Genomic DNA, 22097 nt, shown 5'->3' on the forward strand with positions numbered 1-22097 from the left:
ACCCCCTCAGCCTTCCAAAGCGCTGCAATTACAGGTGTGTGCCACTGCGCCCAGGCTCATTGAATAATTTCTATAGCAATCATTATGTGACATTGGGAAAAGTCTGCTTTAAATATGTAACCTTGGTCTTCATTTAATGTTTCATTTAAAAATCTGGAAAGGGTAAAGATACTGTCCATGAGATACTAACATGGAGCTGAAAAGGTTTTAAACTGTTTCACGAAATGTGAATATTTAACCTCAGTTAAACTATTGGGAAAACTTCACTTTCATATATTTGGGGGAAGAAAGAAACTGAAAAAATCTGTTCTAATTGTGACATAGTAGAAATCATAAGAGATCAGACATTCTGGCAATAACAATTTCATTGCATACCCCAAATATTATTCCTTATATATGTATCTTTTCTTTTTGGAACCAGCTGTCTTAGGTTGAAAATTCCTTAAATATTTGTGGCATTGTTAGAGCACTCAGTAAATAAAGCAATCACAAATTTTACTGCGGTTAATTGCATTAGATTTAAAACACTATTTTTATTTCTGCAGAGTATATCTTAAGTTGTGCTCTATTTACACCTTTACTAAAGATGAGTTTTGTCTATTTTATGTTTTTGTTTTGAGTGGCAAACTGACAGACTGAAAGAGGCAAATAAAAATAAAGCTGATTATACTACATTGCCTATGAAATTTTTTTTAATTAAGACTATGACAATTTTGCAGCAAAAAAAGGAAAAGGATCCAAACATTAATTAATCTGTCTACACGGAAAGCATGTTTTTAAAACTTCCTATTCTATTTTGCAGGACCTATCTTAGGCATTTAAGAAAATGGCAGTTTTAAGTTGTGCTAGCCAAGGAAGAGCACTGGTTCAAAGGCCAGGATACAAGGCAAAAATTTCATATAAATTTATAAATTCCTTGTATTAAATTCTTTCCTGATCTTAGCTGACCCATAATTTGTGGTTTACAAGAAAATAAGCATGCTTTAAGAATAAATTTAATTAACCCAGAACTCTGAGATCTCAAAGGACAACACCGAGCTAGATTCCTACTTCCTCACAGACTAGGATAGCCCTCTGACCATCACCAGGGACTAGAGAAAGGCTTCATGACTCGTGCTTTGCTTGCACTTATCTCTACTTAACCCACAACCATCAAATATTTGTATATTCATTTGTTGTATATATAAACTTAATTAATAAACAGTGGAAAAGTGTAATGGCAGTCTTATTATCATCATTTAATATACTGAATTTAGTAATATTGTTCATCCTAAAGCAAATAAACAGCATTCAAAAAAGAATTATAGTCACAGTCATTAAAGAGCAAATAACAAAGGATGTAAGACAGAAAGCAATAATTATTTTTTCCACCTTCCCTTAACTTTTTGAAATTTGAAAAGAAATGGTCAAGGAAAAGATATGCTGTAAAATATCTCTTTTATGAAAGCTAATGACAACAAAAAAAGAAACAAGAAGCATGACAGTCACTGACAAACAGTATCACTTTCAGCATGTTCTTTCTCCTCAGGCTACATCATGATAGAAGCAAAGTAGAAGAATCAGGTTTGTGCATTTTCCCAGAGACAAAATTCAAATGAGTGGAAGAAATTGGGAAAGTATCCCACCTAAGTGATAAGGAAGACCAAATACCTTTGTGCTTGTCCCGTTTATGCTTTAGCTGTGCTGGATGGGATCTGAGTCTGGCTAGAGCCTGTTCTCGATGGTTCATAAAAATAGGACCAGCAAATACAAGGGGGCCTGAGGAGAAACATTTTGTATGTGCACAGAAAAACTCACAAAATGAAAACACTATAATGAACAAAAAATAATTCAAACTAAAAAGCATAAAAATTTATTCTTAACGGTTTTGGACATTACACTTTTCTTCCAATTTCCCCACTCCAGCCCCCCACCCCCACCCATAACCTACTCACCACTTCACATAAAAGTTAATATCTTAAATATAATTTATAAAGTACAAATCCCGTCTTGTATACTTATAAAATTATTGCATAGTTACTAATAGTCTCAAATAGATAATCAAGAAGTTCAATTTAAATCAATCAAATTATTTTACAAATACTTTTTAATATCATATATATTCAAAGTCAGTAAACCATGTATTCGTTGAAGACAAATATCTTTCCCATTGAAACATAAAAACTAATTTTTAAATTAACCATTAAGTTTTAACAAGGTCTTCCAGGTTTAATATTTGTATTAATCTTGCTACAAAACCAAAATAAAAATGTTACCGAGTTTACTACACATCATAAATAGAGGTTAAGAAACCAGATGATCAAAAACAAAACAAAAATGTCTATATTCTGCATATAGATATATGTATACACACACAGAGACAGAGAGAACGAGAGAGAGAGAGAGAGAGAGAGAGAGAAAGGAACCTGGGCTTTATATTGATGGTAAAGGGGGCACCTAACCCAAATAACCTTTTTTGAAACATCTTTCATTAAAGCATTTCTTCTAAAGTGCCACTGTGTACATATATATACGTATACAAATACATACCCACACAGATTATAGTTCTTTCCACTTATATGGTATTTAAGGAAAAAATATGCAGCCAAATTTATTTTAATAAAATAAAATAAATCACTTTTCCCATTAACATTTATTTACCTTGAAAAGAAAAATAAGTTTAAGTTATAACTTAAAATTTTAGGCTTTTTCTTATACAGCAGAACTATAGTTTCCTTGAATTTTAACAACAACAAAAATGTCTTCAAATTTGAAAACATTCTAAATTTGACAGGTTACCATTAACTGAAACAGGAATTATGACACTACATAAGCACTGAACATTTTTATTTAAAACAAGTTTTTTTCATGATTCTCTATTGATCTTCAGTTTAATTTTTCTAATGATGGGACAAATTGAGCTTACTGTCCTCTAATAAAATTTCATAAATGTCAAATTAAATACCAAAGTACCCTTCATTAAACGTACAAGTGGGTAAACGAACCATATTTCAATTATGTTTCTAGATATAAACAAAAATGCAAATACCTCAAATTGTATGAAAAACCATGAATAACATATTCCATGACTACTACAGATAGAAACATGCTAATTTAATGTTAACAGAAGAATAAGTTATTTCTCAGTAATGAAGTACCAATTATTTTCTCACGCTAAGGTTATGTAAACTGAGTTCCATTTCTAAAATGTAATAAAATTGATATTTCAAATATGAACAAATATAAACAAAATGCCTTATTTTCTTAACATGCATTATTTCTCAATTGTTACAAAGCAGATATATAAATTACTATAAAAAGCATTTTCCAACTATATAAAAAAGTTATAGATATTAAGGTAATAATATTGTTATATTACCATTTTCTGATTTCTATGGTCTGCCTACAATATTGTTTCTCCCCATGAAAATACATTACACGCACACCCATTTAATGTCTTGCTAAATTCAATCTTTTTAGAATATTTTGATTTATAAATTAAGAAGGCCCGGGGGCAATCATGTCTAAAAATTAAAGCAATCGGGTTCTAAAATACTATTGTATCCCGTGGGCTAAAGTAATGTTTCTTTAAATATAGTTGAGTCACTAATTTATTCACCAAATTTTCTCATTATCTTTTATTTAGCAGACACTAGGTGAAATGAATATAACGACAAAGATACAGGTCTCACTGGAATTCAGTCCACTAGGAAAAACAGAAATAAAAACACAAACTATGAAATATTACAATAAATGCTATAAAAGAAATCTATACACATTATGTCCTGAAGGATGAAAAGATACTAAATAAACTCAGGACAATCAGCAAGGTTTCAAAGAATGACAAAAATTTAACAAGAGAAAAGGAAAGGAAGAGACGGCATTCCAGTTAAAAGAAATAGGATATAAATTAGGATTTTATAAAAGCATAAAGATGTTAAACAATATTGTATAGTCATTAAAAACACATGTAGCTGACTTTTACGGGGTATATGTGATGGAGCAAAAGTCTTGGGAAATTTGCTTGGAGAGGTATGCAAAAAAAACCCAGATAATTAAAACCTTTTTATACCATAAAACTTCATTCTAGAGATGATAAGTCCCTAACCTGCTTTCAACTAGTCAACAAAGACATACTACAAATCCTGGTACTAACAGGTACCATGTGAAGTTCTGGAAACCCTTGATAAACAAGATACAATCTCTGCTTCAAGAAGCTCACATTCTAATGAGGGGAGGGAGGGTTTACACACAACTAAACAAGAAATTATGACAGTATGCTATAACAAAAGGAAGCACACAAACTGGAGGAGGAGCTAACAAAACTTGAAGGTCGGAAGGTAGACAGTGTAGAGATAAAAGAAACCACCACATAAGAAGAGGTCAAATAGAGGAGGCAGTAAGTAGCATAAAGGTTCAGAGATAGGGGAAAAAAAGAGGGGCAAGGGAAAAGAAATGAGAATAGAGAGAGATGAGGCTGTAGAGATAAAAGTATGTCCTTCATCCTAAGGACTATTAATAGCCTTTTGGTTTTAAACAGAGAAGTGCTACTGATCTGATCCGTATTGCAGAATGAATATTCTGGAAAGAAGGCGGCTAATGGTTTAGAAGATAAGACTGGAGGTAAGGCCAGTTAAAAGGCTTTTTGCTGTCAGATAGGCAAAGAAAAGAAGCGGCCTCAGCAAAGGAAACAGTAAGATTCTGAAAAGTAGATATTAACAAGCTATTAAAGAATTAAGAAGGCTGAATAAATAGAACTTGGTGACTTATTTCTTTCAGGGGTATGAGATAACCAGGTTTAGATAGTTAGAAGCTACCCTCATTTATAGACAATTGGTAATTCAGAGTTCATCTGTAGGCAGGTAGGCAGAAAAAGCATGGAATAAGTGGCAGTGTTAAATAGTACAAGCCTTTCAGAAAGCTCTTGGTGATACATTTCAAGATCATAAAAATTATTATCCTTTGACCTAGTAACTGCACTCTAGGAATCTATCATAAAGAAAACTCTAAAATATTTTTAAAGGATTTCATCTTAAAGGTGTTTACTACAACTTTATTCATTACAGCAAACATTTTCAAAATACCCAAATGAAAGTAATTAATTAAAAACTATAATACATCTACTCAATGGAATAATATGCAGCCATTATAATGAGATTTATGAAATAATTTTACACAGAATATGATTTTGTGTTATTTAAATTAACAATGAGATAATATTGTTCACCACTGTTTTCCAAGAATTAAAAAGAATAACTAAACCCAGGTGCGGTGGCACATGCCTGTACAGTCCTAGCTACTCGGGAGGCTGAGGCAGGAGGATCACTTGGGCCCAGTTGTTCAAGGCCAGCCTGGGCAACATAGCAAGACCCTGCCTCTACAAAACATAAATAAATAAATAAAAGAATAATGAATACAGGTGATGCTAGAGGAAAACACTACTCTTACACATTAGTGTAGGGAGTATAAATAAATTCCTATAACATTTTTAAAACAATGTGAATTATCTGTTAAAATTTAAGACAGATATATACTCTCTGCCCCACACATTCTATTTTAGGAAAGCTCTACTATACAAACAGTAACATGTAGGTCTAAGTTTAAGAATATTTATTACAGTAAAACCCACAAAAACCTACAATAACCTGAATGCCCATCAATAAATAATGGTCACATAAACTATGGCATAGCCATATTATGATATTAGGTAGTTACTGTATAGAATGTGGTAGATCCACATTTACTGAGCTAGAGTGTGTTCTTCTTGTATTGTAAAATGAGAAAAAGATGTTGCAAATGTATATACATAATACTACTTTTGTAAATAAACATGTCTACACTTTCACATATGTGTAAGTCTCTGTACATGATTATATTTTAATACAGTAAGATATTAGACTATTAACATTTACTTTGTGGAGGGATGGAAATGGGAAGGTGGTGGTACAATACTAGCAAAACATAAAAATATATGTATTATAACACTAAGCAAAAATATAAAACAAAATTCAGTCAATGATATAACTAGAAATAAGTAAAACTTGATTAGAAGATGACAATGAAATAAAAACAATAATTGAATTAAGGAATAGGTTTATGCAAAACCTTGACCTAAATTCCTATATTACTTTAATATGGTATTTGCGATAAAGCACAAAAAAACTTTTATGATATAATATTAAAGGGAATACAAACAGGACACCAATATCTATCACAGTATGAAATTATATGAAATAAGTAAAAAAGTGTGAGAAGTTACATCAAAATTCTACTAATGGTTTCTTTGTGTAAAGGGTTATGCTGATCTATTTTTTCTTACTTACACTCTCTAAATTCTTCATATAATACTTTAATTTAAAAAGAGGCTTTTATGTGTCACTGGAATATCAGCTAATATTGGATTTGATGTGTCAAATCAAGAAAACCATAATGGTTTTAAGGGCTTAAAAAGTAATAGCAACATGCCGGGCATGGTGGCTAACGCCTGTAATCCCAGCACTTTGGGAGGCCGAGGCAGGCGGATCACGAGGTCAGGAGACTGAGGCTATCCTGGCTAACACATTGAAACCCCATCTCTAGTAAAAATACAAAAAATTAGCCAGGTATGGTGGTGGACGCCTGTAGTCCCAGCTACTCGGGAGGCTGAGGCAGGAGAACTGCGTGAACCCGGGAAGCAGAGCTTGCAGTGAGCCGAGATAGCGCCACTGCACTCCAGCCTAGGCGACAGAGTGAGACTCCATCTCAAAAAAAAAAAAAAACCAATATCAACTCAATCACTTTGAAATTAGAGGGTTTAATAAATTTGTTTCTAATTTGTAACTAATTTTTTCCTATGAAAATTGAATGTTTTATTCTAGAAAAGCTATTGTGGATTTTTCCCAATAATAAAGTTTTGTGATTAGCATCCCAATGTTGTAAGAAAAGCAATTAAGTCAAGGCCAGAGCTGAAAGAGAATCAAGCTCAAAGAAAAGTACAGACTACTAAATAGCCTCCCACCACCACCACAATCATTAGCAAGCATTTATTTAGGGATTAGTACATGCTAGGCACTTTCACCCATATCCTTTAATCCTCATAAACATCCTTAGGTAGGTAGGTAAAGTTAACCCCATTTTGAAGGTAAGAAAACTGATGTTCAGGGTGATTAAATTTCCAAGGTCATATACAGGTGGCAAAACTTAAGAAGCCAGGATTTGATCCCAAGTCTAACAACTTCAGAACAGATGCTCTCAACCACTATACTCCATAGTGAGGCTAACCATATAACTTACTACCCAAATGAGACTCTACTGAGAATAAAAAAGGGCACTATTAAGAAATATGCCTGGACACCTATAAAATGGGACTCTCCCACGTAAGCCAGGACATGGGTTTAGCCCATCCGCAGCTCACAATTATGAAACTTGGATACTTAGAAGAAAGAAGAAAAAGCTAACATTATTGGAGTTTAATTTTCCTTATGAAACAGAGTGCTGAAAAGGAATATAAAGATAAAATCACTGATATGATCATCCACTAGTTCTTCTGATGACTTCAAGAGACCTACTTAAGAATTTCACTGAATAAGCACTTCACTTACACAGTTAAATTAATATATCAATCAACCCAATATAATCTAAAAAAGACAAATTATCACAAACTATTGAACTAAAATCTATAAATGAATACTATTAATACCTAAAAGATAAATTTAAAAAATTAACTAGAATATTAATAACACAAAGATTTAAAATTAAAAAGTTCAAAATTTATGAAAAAGCAGTAATATCATTGCTTTCTCGGGTTTCAATAACATATTCCATTATAGGAGACCTGGTGTCATAAAACAGTAACTAAATTACGTCAATAGTTCTGAAGCTGTCTGAGCAAGACTTTAGTACAAGAACTAGGGACTAGGCCGAGCGTAATGGCTCACACCTGTACTCCCAGCACTTTGGGAGGCTGATCACCTGAGGTCAGAAGTTTGAGACCAGCTTGGCCAACATGGTGAAACCCCATCTCTACTAAAAATGCAAAATTAGCCAGGTGTGGTGGTGCATGCCTATAATCCCAGCTACTCGGGAGGCTGAGGCAGGAGAATCGCTTGAAACCGAGAGGCGGAGGTTGCAATGAGCCAAGATCGCACCACTGCACTCCAGCCTGGGCAACAGAGTGAGACTGTGACTCAAAAAAAAAGAACTAGAGCCCAGAGTTCTGATCAACTATGAAAAACTTAGTTCAGACTTGGTAAACAAGATGAGACAGAAAAGTCAAGTAAAATAATCTAACATAATCTAATTCTTAAATTCTGAAATGTTAACACAGGTAAAAGCCAATTACTAGTAAGTATAATTGCTAACCTACTACTAAATTTTTAGTTTCTAAAAAGTATCAACAGGCCAAAGAAATAAAAGACCTGTACGTATGGCAGCCGGAACACTAACATTTTATTTGACGTTTCTCTTCCTCATGGGAGCAAAGCCAATACAATCTTTTCTAGCACAGTGCCCAAGAAGAGCCTTAGAACACTGTGCAACTGACTCAGATTTATTTCCAAGACCCTTGACCCATAAATTCTGATTCATTAGGCCCAGGTGATTTTGATGCAGAAAGTCATTGGATCAAACTGCAAAGTGCAAACAACTGACCTAGCACACTAAGTCTCACGCTTTGGGACCATAAGAATCACCTGGAACGCTATTAAAGCACAGTTTACTGGCTGTACTCCCCTAGTTTTTGGTTCAGTAGAGATCTGAAGTGGGGCCTGAGAACTGGTACTTCTAACAAGTGCCCAAGTGATGCTGGTCCCTTTGAGACCACCTTGAGAACCATGGGCAGAAAGTAATGAAAAGCACAGCACCTGAAAGAGATTCCTCCATCCAATTAAAATAAAAATATTTTTTAAAAAGCAGGGGTAAGCAAAGTATAGATGCCTTAAACCTAATCAGTATTTTTTTAAATGGCTTCAGTTGTAAAACATAACTTTTACTCTATTTATATACTAATATGCTTATTGGAGAATATTTAGGAAACAAATTGTAAGGAAGAAAATAAAAAATCATCTATAAACTCACCTGTCAGGAAAAAGCATTGTTAATATTTTGGTATTTCTCTTTCTTGTTTTATCACTATGGGAATGTAAGTATATCATATTCATCTAATTTTGTTTTCTTATAAAAATTTGTTTTTAAATAAAAATTGCTTAATGGAGTGCTAAGAATAATATAAAGATAAAATCATAAGTGTCATATCCGAATAGTTTTTTAATTACTTAATACAGTATAAGGATTTCCAAAGTCACTGAATGACTTGAAGTTTGATTTTTTAAAAAATGAATACATGGTTAGAATTCTTGTCCAAATGCAAAAATATTCGTTTAAAATAAAATAGGTTGGGCGCAGTGGCTCACACCTATAATCCCAACACTTTGGGAGGCTGAGGTAGGTAGATCATTTGAGGTCAGGAGTTCAAAACCAGCCTGGCCAACATGGTGAAACCTCGCCTCTACTAAAAATACAAAAATTAGCCAGGCGTGGTGGTGGGCATCTGTAGTCCCAGCTACTCAAGAGGCTGATGTAGGAGAATCGCTTGAACCTGGGAGAGACAGGTTGCAGTGAGCCAAGATTGTGCCGCTGCACTCCAGCCTGGGCAACAGAGTGAGACTCCATCTCAAAATAAATAAAAAATAAATAAATAAATAAACAAACAAAACATACAAGCAGGCATCACTTTGCATAGTGCTGTGTTAACTGAAACACAGGCATACAGGAACTCTGTCCTCCTTTTGCATGATTCTAGGTAACTGTGGTGACTGTGAAAGGGGAGGACATGGTTCCAATGTTCACACATTTCTGTTAATTTCAGTGCCATGGAAAGCAAGGACTGCGATAACTGAGGTTCATACTGAAGATTCCACTCATCAAGAAAAGATATTCACTATATATTGTTTTAACAAACATGAAGGAGGGTGATCTAAGAAAGAGTTCTACCAAAAAATAAGGACAAGATAAAATTTATGTACACCAATAATCTGAACAAAGTGTTTCTACTGATGTTCTATATATTTAGGACTGCAGATGAAACCAATTTGTCACAAAATATACACTAAGTGCCTAGAACCTCAATCTATCTTTGGGAAGTCAGATACAACAACATAATTTCTTTAAATATTTAACTAGTGGAGGATTTTTTTAACTTTAAAGGGTTAGTGTTTACAATTATGTTTCACAGGTTTATGTCAAATTTAAAAATAAATGGCAAAAGAATATTCTGCAATCACCAAGTTATGTCAAGTTATCAATGCACAATTCAATGTTCCTTTATTTCCTATATGCACAAATATACTATACCTAGAGAAGAATAGCTTTTTTAGAGGGAAGAGAAAAAGAGTAACAAGATACACAGCATTAGGCAAGTAATTAAATGTGAATAATTAAGTGTAAGGATGTACAGTTTAAACGTAAGAAATAGCTGCATTTTGTAGGTTCATTCATGTCGCTCAACCTAATATTTCTAAAGAAAGAAAAAACAGGTAGCAAACAGATATAATGGTAACTAATCTTAAAAAATTATATCAACATAAAAAATTATTAATTACATGTCAGAAACTTAATTCTATCCTGTTTTGTAAGAAATATTTAACATGCAATTTTCCCATATACTTATATAATGTAAATACTGATAGTATCTATATTAAACTCATTAAAATATCCTTTAAAGGACATTATGCAAGCAAAGCCAAACAATAGTAAATATTCACCTTATCAATCAACATCACTTATCAGATGCTACGAAGAACACTCTTCATGTGCCAAGTATATGTTTTACAATTTAAGTTTAGTAAAACTAGAATTCACCATGTGTATTATACATTTTACTACTTATTCCATATATTAACAAAAAGAATAGCTGGAAAAAATATATAATGATGGTTAAATGGGTAAAAGGTTTATTTCACGCATCAAATATCATGCCATTTCTAATAAGCATTTAAAATATGCAATATCAGTAAACATTTCTAATCAAAATTTTGCCTATTGGAGGAATAAAATAGACTTCCATAACAATTTGTCTTAATCCTACAAAAAAAAATTTACTGAGCAAGGAAATCTTTAGTAATACATATATTTATTTCTGCATATTCAAATACCAATTATAACCACAGTTAAATTTTTTTTGTTTGTTTTCTTTTGAGATGGAGTCTCACTGTCGCCAGGCTGGAGTGCAGTGGCGCGATCATGGCTCACTGCAACCTCCACCTCCCAGGTTCAAGTGATTCTCCTGCCTCAGCCTCCCAAGCAGCTGGGACTACAGGCGCACACCACCATGCCCAGCTAATTTTTTTGTACTTTTAATAGTGATGGGGTTTCACCATGTTGGCCAGGATGGTTTTGATCTCTTGATCTTATGATCTGCCTGCCTCAGCCTCCCAAAGTGCTGGGATTACAGGCATGAGTCACCGTGCCTGGCCAGTTAGATGTATTTTTAAGCTAAGAAATTATCATAAACAATGAGGAAAAGATAAACAATAGACCTATCTTTGCAAATAAAACCTGCAGACCTGCCATCTTACTCTTCCTGTACATAACTAGAATGAGCTTTTTCCAAAAAAGGACACATGAAAGCATAGTTATATACTGAACTGGAGGGCAGCATAGCAGGACTATGTCCAAATGATAATGAGCATAAATGAGTAAGAAAATAGAAATGAAAAAGACTAAACTGAATTTTGTTCCACGGTCAAATAGATGAGTCCAAAGTCTGGGTAAAGGACAAGTTGTAAGAATATCTGTTTTTAAAAAGTTGTCATTTCTAATAGTTATTGATACTAGGCAGATGGCACAGTTCTTAATACGGTTGACTTATGCCATAAACACCCTGCTGAATTAAAAGTATGTTATTAGCACAATTATAAATACCTTAAACGTATGTTATTAGAAGAATCATGAATACCCTGAATATTTTCACATTATATGAGTTATCAGAATATTACTAATTTTAATTTTGATGATTTCTTACCAAATTAGTTTATTGTGTGAACTTTTCAGTGGTTTCAGGATAGGGTAGGAAAGTGGATTTTCATGTACTTTTTCTCTGTAGCTACATCTTACCTCTTCCTTCCTCTAATCTGTGCCTTCTGATTACACGTTGCCGTTTTTCTTCTTGTCGTAACTGAAGGTGTTCTTCAATATTAACCCCAGGCACTGGGACAGCTAGATGATTGGCCAAAACAACAACAACAACAACAACATATATGTTATATAATAGCTATAACAGAACTACACAAAATTCAAGAAAGTAAAAGCTAGCAAAAACACTGTCTAAAACACACAATATTTTTACTTTAATAATTCTTAGCCAAAAAGGGAAAAAGAATCTCATTCTGGCTAGGCATGGTGGCCCACACCTGTAATCCCAGCACTTTGGGAGGCTGAGGCGGGCAGATCACCTGAGGTCAGGAGTTCAAGACCAGCCTGGCCAACATGGTGAAACCCTGTCTCTACTAAAAATACAAAAATTAGCCAGGTGTGGTGGCGGGCACCTGTTACCCCAGCTACTCGGGAGGCCGAGACAGGACAATCACTTGAACCTAGAAGGTGGAGGTTGCAGTGAGCTGAGATTGAGCTGCTGTACTTCAGCCTTGGTAACAGAGCAAGACTCCATCTCAAAAAAAAAAAAAAAACTCATCCCTTAAACAATGTCATATTGTCAGTTACCGTAAAAGCAGTATTGCATACATTAATTATTATCCTAATTTATTACCATATATCTAAAAGAAATTGTTTAAACTGCCAGACTTACTGAGCTGAGGACAACTCAGTGTAGCATAGTATAATGAATCAAAATTACCTAAAAGAAGATCTAAAGGTATCATTTCTTTCACTGCATCAAGAATTCCTCTTTGTCTTGCCTCTTGACCATCTAACTCTCTTGCACAGGCCTTGCAACATCCACACACAGCACAACCAGATTCTCCGGAACCACAACCACAGATCCTAGGGGGAAATGCAAAAAAAAAAACAAACAAAAAAAAACAACAACTGAGATCTTCCTAATTTTTTCCTTAAAACTCTTTTCTATAACTTATTTTCCACATTTTTGAAATTGTTAAATGAGTAAGCAATGAAATCACCTCTTTAGATCATGACTGTTCATTTAAAGAAAGGATATAAATAGCAGAATAATTAAAAACAAGACTGATTAAGCTCCCAATAGGCATAATTGGTATATTTCTACAGAAAATACACACAGATTGGACTATCGTCAAAGTCACTACTTTAAAAATAATCTTTTAAAAGTTTTTTTGCAGTTAGTGAAGCACCAGAAGCTTTAGGATTAAGTGACCCAGATGGGTTGGCTGGCTAAAAACAATCAAACAATGTTGCTGTCCAGCAGATAAGTGAAGGCAGGTGTTGGTAGCCTCCAGCAACAGAGCCTAAGCTTGACAGCTTCGTGTAATATGTCTCCTTCCCATTCCCTATTTAATAAATGGTGTTGGGAAAACTGGCTAGCCGTATGCAGAAAACTGAAACTGGACCCCTTCCTTACACCTTATACAAAAATTAACTCAAGATGGATTAAAGATTTAAACATAAGACCTAAGACTATAAAAACCCTGGAAGAAAACCTAGGTAATACCATTTAGGACACAGGCATGGGCAATGACTTCATGACTAAAACACCAAAAGCAATGGCAACAAAAGCCCAAATTGACAAATGGGATCTAATTAAACTAAAGAGCTTCTGCACAGCAAAAGAAAGTATCATCAGAGTGAACAGGCAACCTACAGAATGGGAGAAAATTTTTGCAATTTACTCATCTGACAAATCCAGAATCTACATCCACATCCACATCCACATCCACATCCACATCCAGAATCTACAAAGAACTTAAACAGATTTACAAGAAAACAAACAACCCCATCAAAAAGTGGGCGAAGGATATGAACAGACACTTCTTACAAGAAGACATTTATTTATGCGGCAGAACTTAAACAAATTTACAAGAAAACAAACCACCCCATCAAAAAGTGGGCGAAGGATAAGAACAGACGCTTCTCAAAAGAAGACATTTATGTGGCCAACAAACGAAAAAAAGCTCACCATCACCGGTCATTAGAGAAATGCAAATCAAAACCACAATGAGAAAACATCTCACGCCAGTTAGAATGGTGATCATTAAAAAGTCAGGACACAACAGATCCTGGAGAGGATGTGGAGAAACAGGAACGTTTTTACACTGTTGGTGGGAGTGTAAATTAGCTCAACCATTGTGGAGGACAGTGTGGTGATTCCTCAAGGATCTAGAATCAGAAATACCATTTGACCCAGCAATCCCATTACTAGGTATATACCCAGAGGATTATAAACCATTCTACTACAAAGACACATGCACATGTATGTTTATTTCAGCACTATTCACAATAGCAAAGACTTGGAACCAACCCAAATGCTCATCAATGATAGGCTGGATAAAGAAAATGTGGCACATATTCACTGTGGAATACTATGCAGCCATAAAAAAGGATGAGTTCATGTTCTTTGCAGGGACATGAATGAAGCTGGAAACCATCATTCTCAGCAAACTAACCCAGGAACAGAAAACCAAACACTGCATGTTCTCACTCATAAGTGGGAGTTGAACAATGAGAACACATGGACACAGGAAAGGGAACATCACACACCAGGGCCTGTTGGGGGGTGAGGGCTAGGGGAGGGATAGCATTAGGAGAAATACCTAATGTAGATGACAGGTTGATGGGTGCAGCAAACCACCATGGCATGTGTATACCTATGTAACAAACCTGCACGTTCTGCACATGTATACCAGAACGTAAAGTAACACACACACACACACACACACACACACACACACACAGGAAATAAAAACATCCACACATTGGAAAGGAAAATACATACACACACACACACACACACACACACACACATCTACACACACACAAACACATATATGTCTCCTTCCCCCTCTCTTCTTTACATGCCATCACCTCCCATTCTCTCCTTTCACAGAGTCCAATTACCTGTTCTTTTTCTCCTTCAGCCCTTTCATATCAATTGTGAACCATATGGGGTATTTGTTGACAAAGACACTCCTAGAAACTGACTTGGGGTCAGGGAAAGTAACTTCTTAGTCACATATTTTGCGGAAGGCATAGCTTTAATGTAGTTCATCAGATCAGTCCTTAAAACTTTTGACAGCCTTGTTGAACTCCAGGTTACACAGATTTCGGAAGATACAAAAGGAAGAACATACCTGGCAGCAGTTTAAAAGACATAGCTAGACACCCTGTGAAATGTGTCACTTTTAAAAGCAAGCATTATAAACAATTTGGAAGATCACTTACTACACAGTAAAAATTATGACACAGTAATATGCCCGACTGACACTATTTTTAAGATAGTGTTTATGACACCAATTCTCAAAATTTTCCAAAAAATTGAAGAGGAGAGAACACGAATTCATTCTTTGAGGCCAGGACTACCCCGATACCAATGTCAGACAAAAGATGAAGAAAAAGAAGAAGAGAAGAAAGAAGAAAAAGGAAGAAGGAAAAGAAGGAGAAGGAGGAGAAGGAGACGGAGGAAAAGAAGGAGGAGGAGGAGGAGGAGCAGGAGGAGAAGAAGGAGAAGGAGGAAAAGAAGGAGAAGGAGGAAAAGAAGGAGAAGGAGGAAGGGGAGAAGGAGGAGAAGAAAGAAGAAGGAGAAGGAGAAGAAGGAGAAAGAGAAGAAGGAGAAAGAGAAGAAAGGGAGGAGGGGGGAGGGGGAGGAGGAGGCAAAAAAAAAAAACAACCCTACAGACCAATATCCCTTATGAATAATGATGTAAAAATCCTCAACAAAATACTAACAAAACAAATTCAGCAGGATATTAAAAGAATTATACACCATAACGAAGTGGGATTTACTCCTAGAATGCAACAAACGAAAATCAATCCATGTAATGTAACACATTAACAGAATGAAAGAAAAGAAACACATGATCATCTCAATTGATGTAGAAAAAGCATTTGACAAAATTCAATGCCCTTTCATAATAAAAACACTAGACAAACTAGGAATAGAAGGAAACGATCTCAACATAAAAACCACATATGAAAAACACACAGTGAACATCATAATGGTGAGAGACTGAAAGCTTTTCCTCTGTAATATCAGGAAGAAGACAAGGATGCTCACTTTGACCACTCCTAAACAGCACTAGAAGTTCTAGCCAGAGCAATTGGACAGAAAAAGAAATAAAGGTCATCCAAAATAGAGAGGAAGAAGTAAAATTATCTATGTTCACAGATAATACAATCTCATAAGCAGAAAACCCTAAAGATTCCACTCAAAAAAACCAATAGAGAAAATGAATTCAGCAAAGTAGGAAGATACAAAGTCAACACACAAAAATCAGTTGTATTTCTAGACACTGACAATGAACAATATGAAAAGGAAATTACAGAAACAATTCCATAGCATCAAAAAGAATACACTTAGTAATTAACTAATTGAGATGAAATGAGAACTACAAAACATTGCTGAAAGAAATTAAAGATGACATAAGTAGAAACACATCTATGTTCATGGATTAGAAGACTTAATGTTTTTAAGATGTTCATACTACCCAAAGCAATCTACAGATTCATTGTAATCCCTATCAAAATCCCAATGATGTTTTTTACAGAATAGAAAAACTATCCTAAAATTCACAGAAAATCTCTAGGGACCTCAAATAGCCAAACAATCTTGAAAAAGATGAACAAAGTACTCAGTTTTGACTTCAAAACTTACTACAAATCTACAGTAATCAAAACAATGTGGTGTGGCATAAAGACAGTCATACAGACCAATGGGATAGAATAGAAAGCTGAGAAATCTTCCTTCACATTATATGGTCAGATGATTTTTGACAAAGGAGCCAAGATGATTCAATAGAGAAAGGATAATCTTTTCAATAAACATCGCTGGGAAAACTGGATATCCACATGTAAAAGAAAGAACCTGGACACTTCTCTAACAGCATATACAAAAATTAACTCGAATCAAAGACCTAAATGTAAGACCTAAAACTGTTTAAAAAAAAAAAAAAAAAGACTTTTAGAAGAAAAGGAACATCACACACCGGGGCTTGTTGTGGGGTGGGGGGAAGGGGGAGGGATAGCATTAGGAGATATACCTAATGTTAAATGACGAGTTAATGGGTGCAGCACACCAGCATGGCACATGTATACATATGTAACTAACCTGCACGTTGTGCACATGTACCCTAAAACTTACAGTATAATTAAAAAAAAGAAGAACAAAAGATACAGTAACCCTTCACAACACTAGATTGGGAAATAATTTCTTAGATATGACACCAAAGGCACAGGCAACAACAACAACAAAAAATAGACAACTGGACTTCATGAAAATTTAAAAAATTTTCTGCTTGAAAAGACAATGTCAACAGAGTAAAAACACAACCCACAGACAGAACTTTTTATTTTCAAATCATATATCTGATAAGGAATTGATATTCAAACTATATAGAGAATTCCTAAAACTCATCAACAACAAAAGAAACTGACAACCTGATTCAAAAATGAGCAAAGGACTTGAATAGCATTTCTCCAAAGAAGATCTACAAATGGCCAAAAAGCATATGGAAAGATGCTGAACATCACTAATCACTGGAGAAATTCAAATCAAAACTATAATGAGATACTATCTCACACCCATTAGGATGCCACTACCAAAATAACAGATCAAAAGTGTTAAGAAGGATGTGGAGAAACTGGAACATCTGTACACTATTGGTGGGAATGTAAAATGGTTGGCTGCTGTGAAAAATAGTATGGCAGTTCCTCAAAAGATTAAAAATAAAATTACCATATGGTCCAACAATTCCACTTCTGGGTATATGCCCAAAAGAACTGAAAACAGGGTCTCAAAGAGTTCCTTGTACACTCATCTTCACAGCAGCATTACTCACAATAGTTACAATGTGGAAGCAACCAAAGTGTTCATCAGTGAGTGAATGGATAAGCAAAATGTGGTAATATACATACAACAGAATATTATTCAGCCTCAAAAAGCAAACATATGTGACAACCCAGATGAACTCAGGATATTATGCTAAGTGAAATAAGCCAGTCACAAAAAAGACAAATAACTCTGATTCTCTTTATATGAGAGGCACCTAGAGTAGTCAATCAGAGACAGAAACAAAACAGAATGGTGGATGCCAGAGGCAGGCAAGAGGGAAGAATGAGGAGTCACTGTTTAACAGGTACAGAGTCTCAGTTTTATAAGATGAAGAGTTATGGAGATGGATGGTGGTAATAGTTGCACAACATTATGAATGGATTTAATACCACAGAACTGTCTACTTAAAAATGGTTAAGCTGGTCAATTTTATATGTATTTTATCAGAATAAGATATGTAGTCACAATTTTATAATAATTGAAGTCAGCTTAATAGTCTTTAATATTCTGATATATTCAGTTTGCTTCATTAATAAAGCAATTATTATACTTGGTCAGTATTGTCCACATAAGTCTATGAATAATTATTATAAACTATATAAGTCTCTGGGGGAAAAAACATATGAAGAATAATTAATTTCAAAAGGGATCAGATAATTTATAGATTTTGTTCATGATATATACTGGCTGCTTAAGCGCAGAGAGTGGGGATATTAAGTTTTATTTTTATTATATATTTTTTGAGTTAGGGGTGTTGCTATGCTGCCGAGGCTGGTTTCAAACTCCTGGCCTCAGGTGATCCTCTGGCCTCAGCCTCCCAAAGTGCTGGGATTACAGACATGGGCCACTACACCCAGCTAACACTGAATTTTAATGGAAATAGTGTTGGAGAGATCCAGGAGAATAAATTTCAATTCCAACATTGTTAAAAAATAATCATAGAATCTTTCTGCATCCAAATTAAATTTAAAAATAAAGAAGTTAGGTGCTTAAAAAACAGAAAACAGAGCCAAACATAAAGCACTACAGAATAAATATTATCCTTTGACAAAGACAACTGTTTATTGCTTATACTAATAACGTAAATAAAATGTTTTAAAAAATCATATCTCAGCAGCCTTAAAGAAAAGGTCCGTTATATATGACCTATTTAACTATGAAAGGCCAAATATAAACTTAGAAATAAACTCCTACTAGATCCAGACAATATTTGGGAAGAAGCAACTATTACAGAGTTGACAAAGAGGAAGGTCAAGATGCAGGGATGGCTGTCTTCCTTCTGGGCTTCTCTTCACAAAATTTTCTCTACTCTCCCAAATCAGCCAATTATCAGAAAGCTGATCATACAAAGAATATCCCATTATGTTCTAGTGGCTATAACTAGCAATGTAGAAAACAGATTCAAAATTCTTTCTAACATCCTAGCAGAAAACCTGCATTCTTATTCTGCCAAACTTACATATTAACTTTAAACTGACAGTAATATAGAACCCTGAAAAATGTGGTCCATTGAGAACAAGGATAAATATAACAGGTATGATGTAACTTTAGAAGCAAGCGTACAACGTTTCTAAATTTATAAATGGTAAATTTAATTTAAAACAAAAGTATATATCTAATCAAGTACTCTACATGATATTGATAATTTTATTTAGAAAAGATTCATGTTCAACAGAAAGAAATATAATAGATATCTAGCATTAAATAGGCTTAGAAAAATAATACAAATAAAAGTACAGCCCCAAATCTTGAAAAACTTATGACCTGTTTTTAAATAATGGTTTAAATGAATCAAATGAAAGAAAGGCAACCTTAGAGATGACATTAAATTATAAATTATTATAACAGAAAACAATTATAAGAATTATAATACTTTCTTGGCCTTTTGGCTAAGATCAAGTGAAGATGCCCTGGTCTTTAAGAAAAAAATATTAATAGTAGAGTATACTCTGGAATGATTTTGCAAAGAAATGTGTTCTGCACATGTTCTTTAGTAGGAATCATTCTCTCTTACCCTCCGGGGACTCTGTCTGGCCGTCCACTACTGACACAGCTGGCTCCATAACCTGTACAGTCTCCACAGACAGTGCAAACCATGCACTGCTCCAGCTTCCATTTGTGCATGCCTGGAGGGCACATCATAGACTTCTCATCTTTTTCATCTAGTTCTTCTTCCAGGTCTTCATCCATTGCTGTTGCCATATTTTCAACTCCAAACCCTATTTGACAGATCAATTTGTAATTTTTATACAGATTACTTTCATGTATAAAAGATGGATGACTATATTTCCCAGTTTAAGAAATGACAGCATGCTAATCTAAGCAATTATACAAAGAAATGCATAAATAGGAGTAACAAAAATAAATTTTAATTTAGGGACCACTAATAAACACTCTCCCCATCTCATTTCTGCAAAAGAAGGCAAGGAAGGCTATTGTCAAATGTCTCTTGGCTGTTACCTTCTGTCAATCATACTTTTAAATCTTTTCCTGTTTTCCATCCTCACTACCAACATTTTCATTCAACAGACCAAAGAAAGCCTCCCAACCATGCTCCAAGCCAAGAGTTCCCCATTCTAGATCATCCTCCTACTGCCACCAATCATCCTCCCAAAGCACATATTTGATTCCACAACTTCGTAATTTAACAAACCTCCAATGACCTTCCAAGGTCTTCAGAGGAACAAAACTCAGCAAGAGGCAGTAGGCACAAGATGGCTAATTTTCTCCAATCTCATTTCTTTTCCCTCTGCTCTCCAAACACCCTGTGTCCTTCCATATGCTCAGGGCCTTTGTTCATTCTTGCTCCCTCTGCCTCTTCCTTCCTCATTTACAAGATGTCTCTGCCTATCTCATCAAGCAGAGAAACTTCAGCCTTCAAAAATTCAGCTCAGAAGTCATTCCCTATGAAAGCACTTGCTACCTTTTCCAGGCAGTCAGTCACTACCTCCTCAGTGCCTATTTATACCTCACTTACAACTTTTTAAAATGGTGTTGCAATTCATTCATCTTTTTTTCCAAATTGAACACCTACTATACTCCAGGGATTCCTTCATGGCAAGAAACCAGCAAACCTTTTATGAAGGGCCAGTAAATAATTTAGGCTCTGTGGCCCATACAAATCTTTGTCACATTTTTTACAATCCTTACAATGTAAAATCAATTTTTAGCTTGGAGGGCTATATAAAAAATGACATCAGGTTATACTCTGCAGACCTCTGCTCTAGAAACTGAAGAGTGTAATACTGAGCTGTTATAAAGCTTATAATGCAGTGAGAAAGACAGACATTAATCAAATAACCAAATAAAAACGTAAACTACAACTGATAGGGTTTTGAAGGAACACAGTACTGTAAGACCCTATGACAGGAGAACAAATCTGTGGGAGTCTAGTAATTATTTTTTATATTTGACTTTCCTAAAGGATCTAAGTTATGAGGTTAAGTCTTGCTCATACTATCTCTTATTCTTAGTCAATCTTATTCTCCTACACCTATGACATCCATTTAACATACAGCTATCACTCAATACAGGTCTATCTAATCAAGAAATAAACTCATAGCATATATAGCCTTTTGGGGTTTTGCCACTTCTAATCTATGGGCAAGCAGAAAAATTAGATAACCAAGCATCAGCTAGCTATATCTAGGATTAGAATAAAGTGATCCTGAAGGAAGCCTCAGTGACTATTTTTAATAATCATAGCTAAAATGTACTGAGCACTATTTGTAACTAGCTATCTAAGCATTACTCATTTAATCATTCCAATACTGGAACTACTATCCTCAAATTAATCTTTACAGTCAATGGAATCTCCATTACAATGCCAAGCAGATAAAGCTGGTTCTAATTTATAAATGGAAAATAAAATCTCCCACCAGGATACATTCATCAAAAATTTATAAAGAAAAAGGTTGGAAATTTTGACATCAAAATTTTAAAATTATATATAACAAATGAAACTGTAAACCACAGGTTAGTCAAAGATACATAAAACATAATATGCAAAAGAGCTCCTACAAATCAATTTTTAAAAGTAAGTAAAATAAAGTTTGAAGAGATGTTCAAACTCAGTATTAATAATCAAGGGAATAAAAATTAAAAGAAAAGTGAGAGAACCAGCAATTCTACTCCTAGGTATATACCCAAAGACATGAATAAACACTTT

The 22097-nt window shown here is 34.6% G+C and overlaps 1 protein-coding gene and 1 pseudogene across 1 annotated transcript in view; one reads left to right on the forward strand and one right to left on the reverse strand.

Annotated features, from left to right (window-relative positions):
- MYCBP2 (MYC binding protein 2) overlaps window positions 1-22097 on the reverse strand; it is a 288978-nt gene that overhangs the window by 190690 nt on the left and 76191 nt on the right. The window contains exons 15-18 of the mRNA XM_032151244.2: window positions 19944-20148; window positions 12809-12954; window positions 12070-12171; window positions 1651-1758 (exon numbers count right to left, since the gene is read on the reverse strand). Of these exons, the coding sequence (XP_032007135.1) occupies window positions 1651-1758; window positions 12070-12171; window positions 12809-12954; window positions 19944-20148 (561 nt within the window). The remainder of the gene's footprint in view (window positions 1-1650; window positions 1759-12069; window positions 12172-12808; window positions 12955-19943; window positions 20149-22097) is intronic.
- On the forward strand, window positions 19799-19928 carry LOC116467752 (U2 spliceosomal RNA; annotated as a pseudogene).

This window comes from Hylobates moloch, unplaced genomic scaffold (genome assembly GCF_009828535.3).
Source record: "Hylobates moloch isolate HMO894 unplaced genomic scaffold, HMol_V3 SCAFFOLD_4, whole genome shotgun sequence".
Classification (NCBI taxonomy): Eukaryota; Metazoa; Chordata; class Mammalia; order Primates; family Hylobatidae; genus Hylobates; species Hylobates moloch.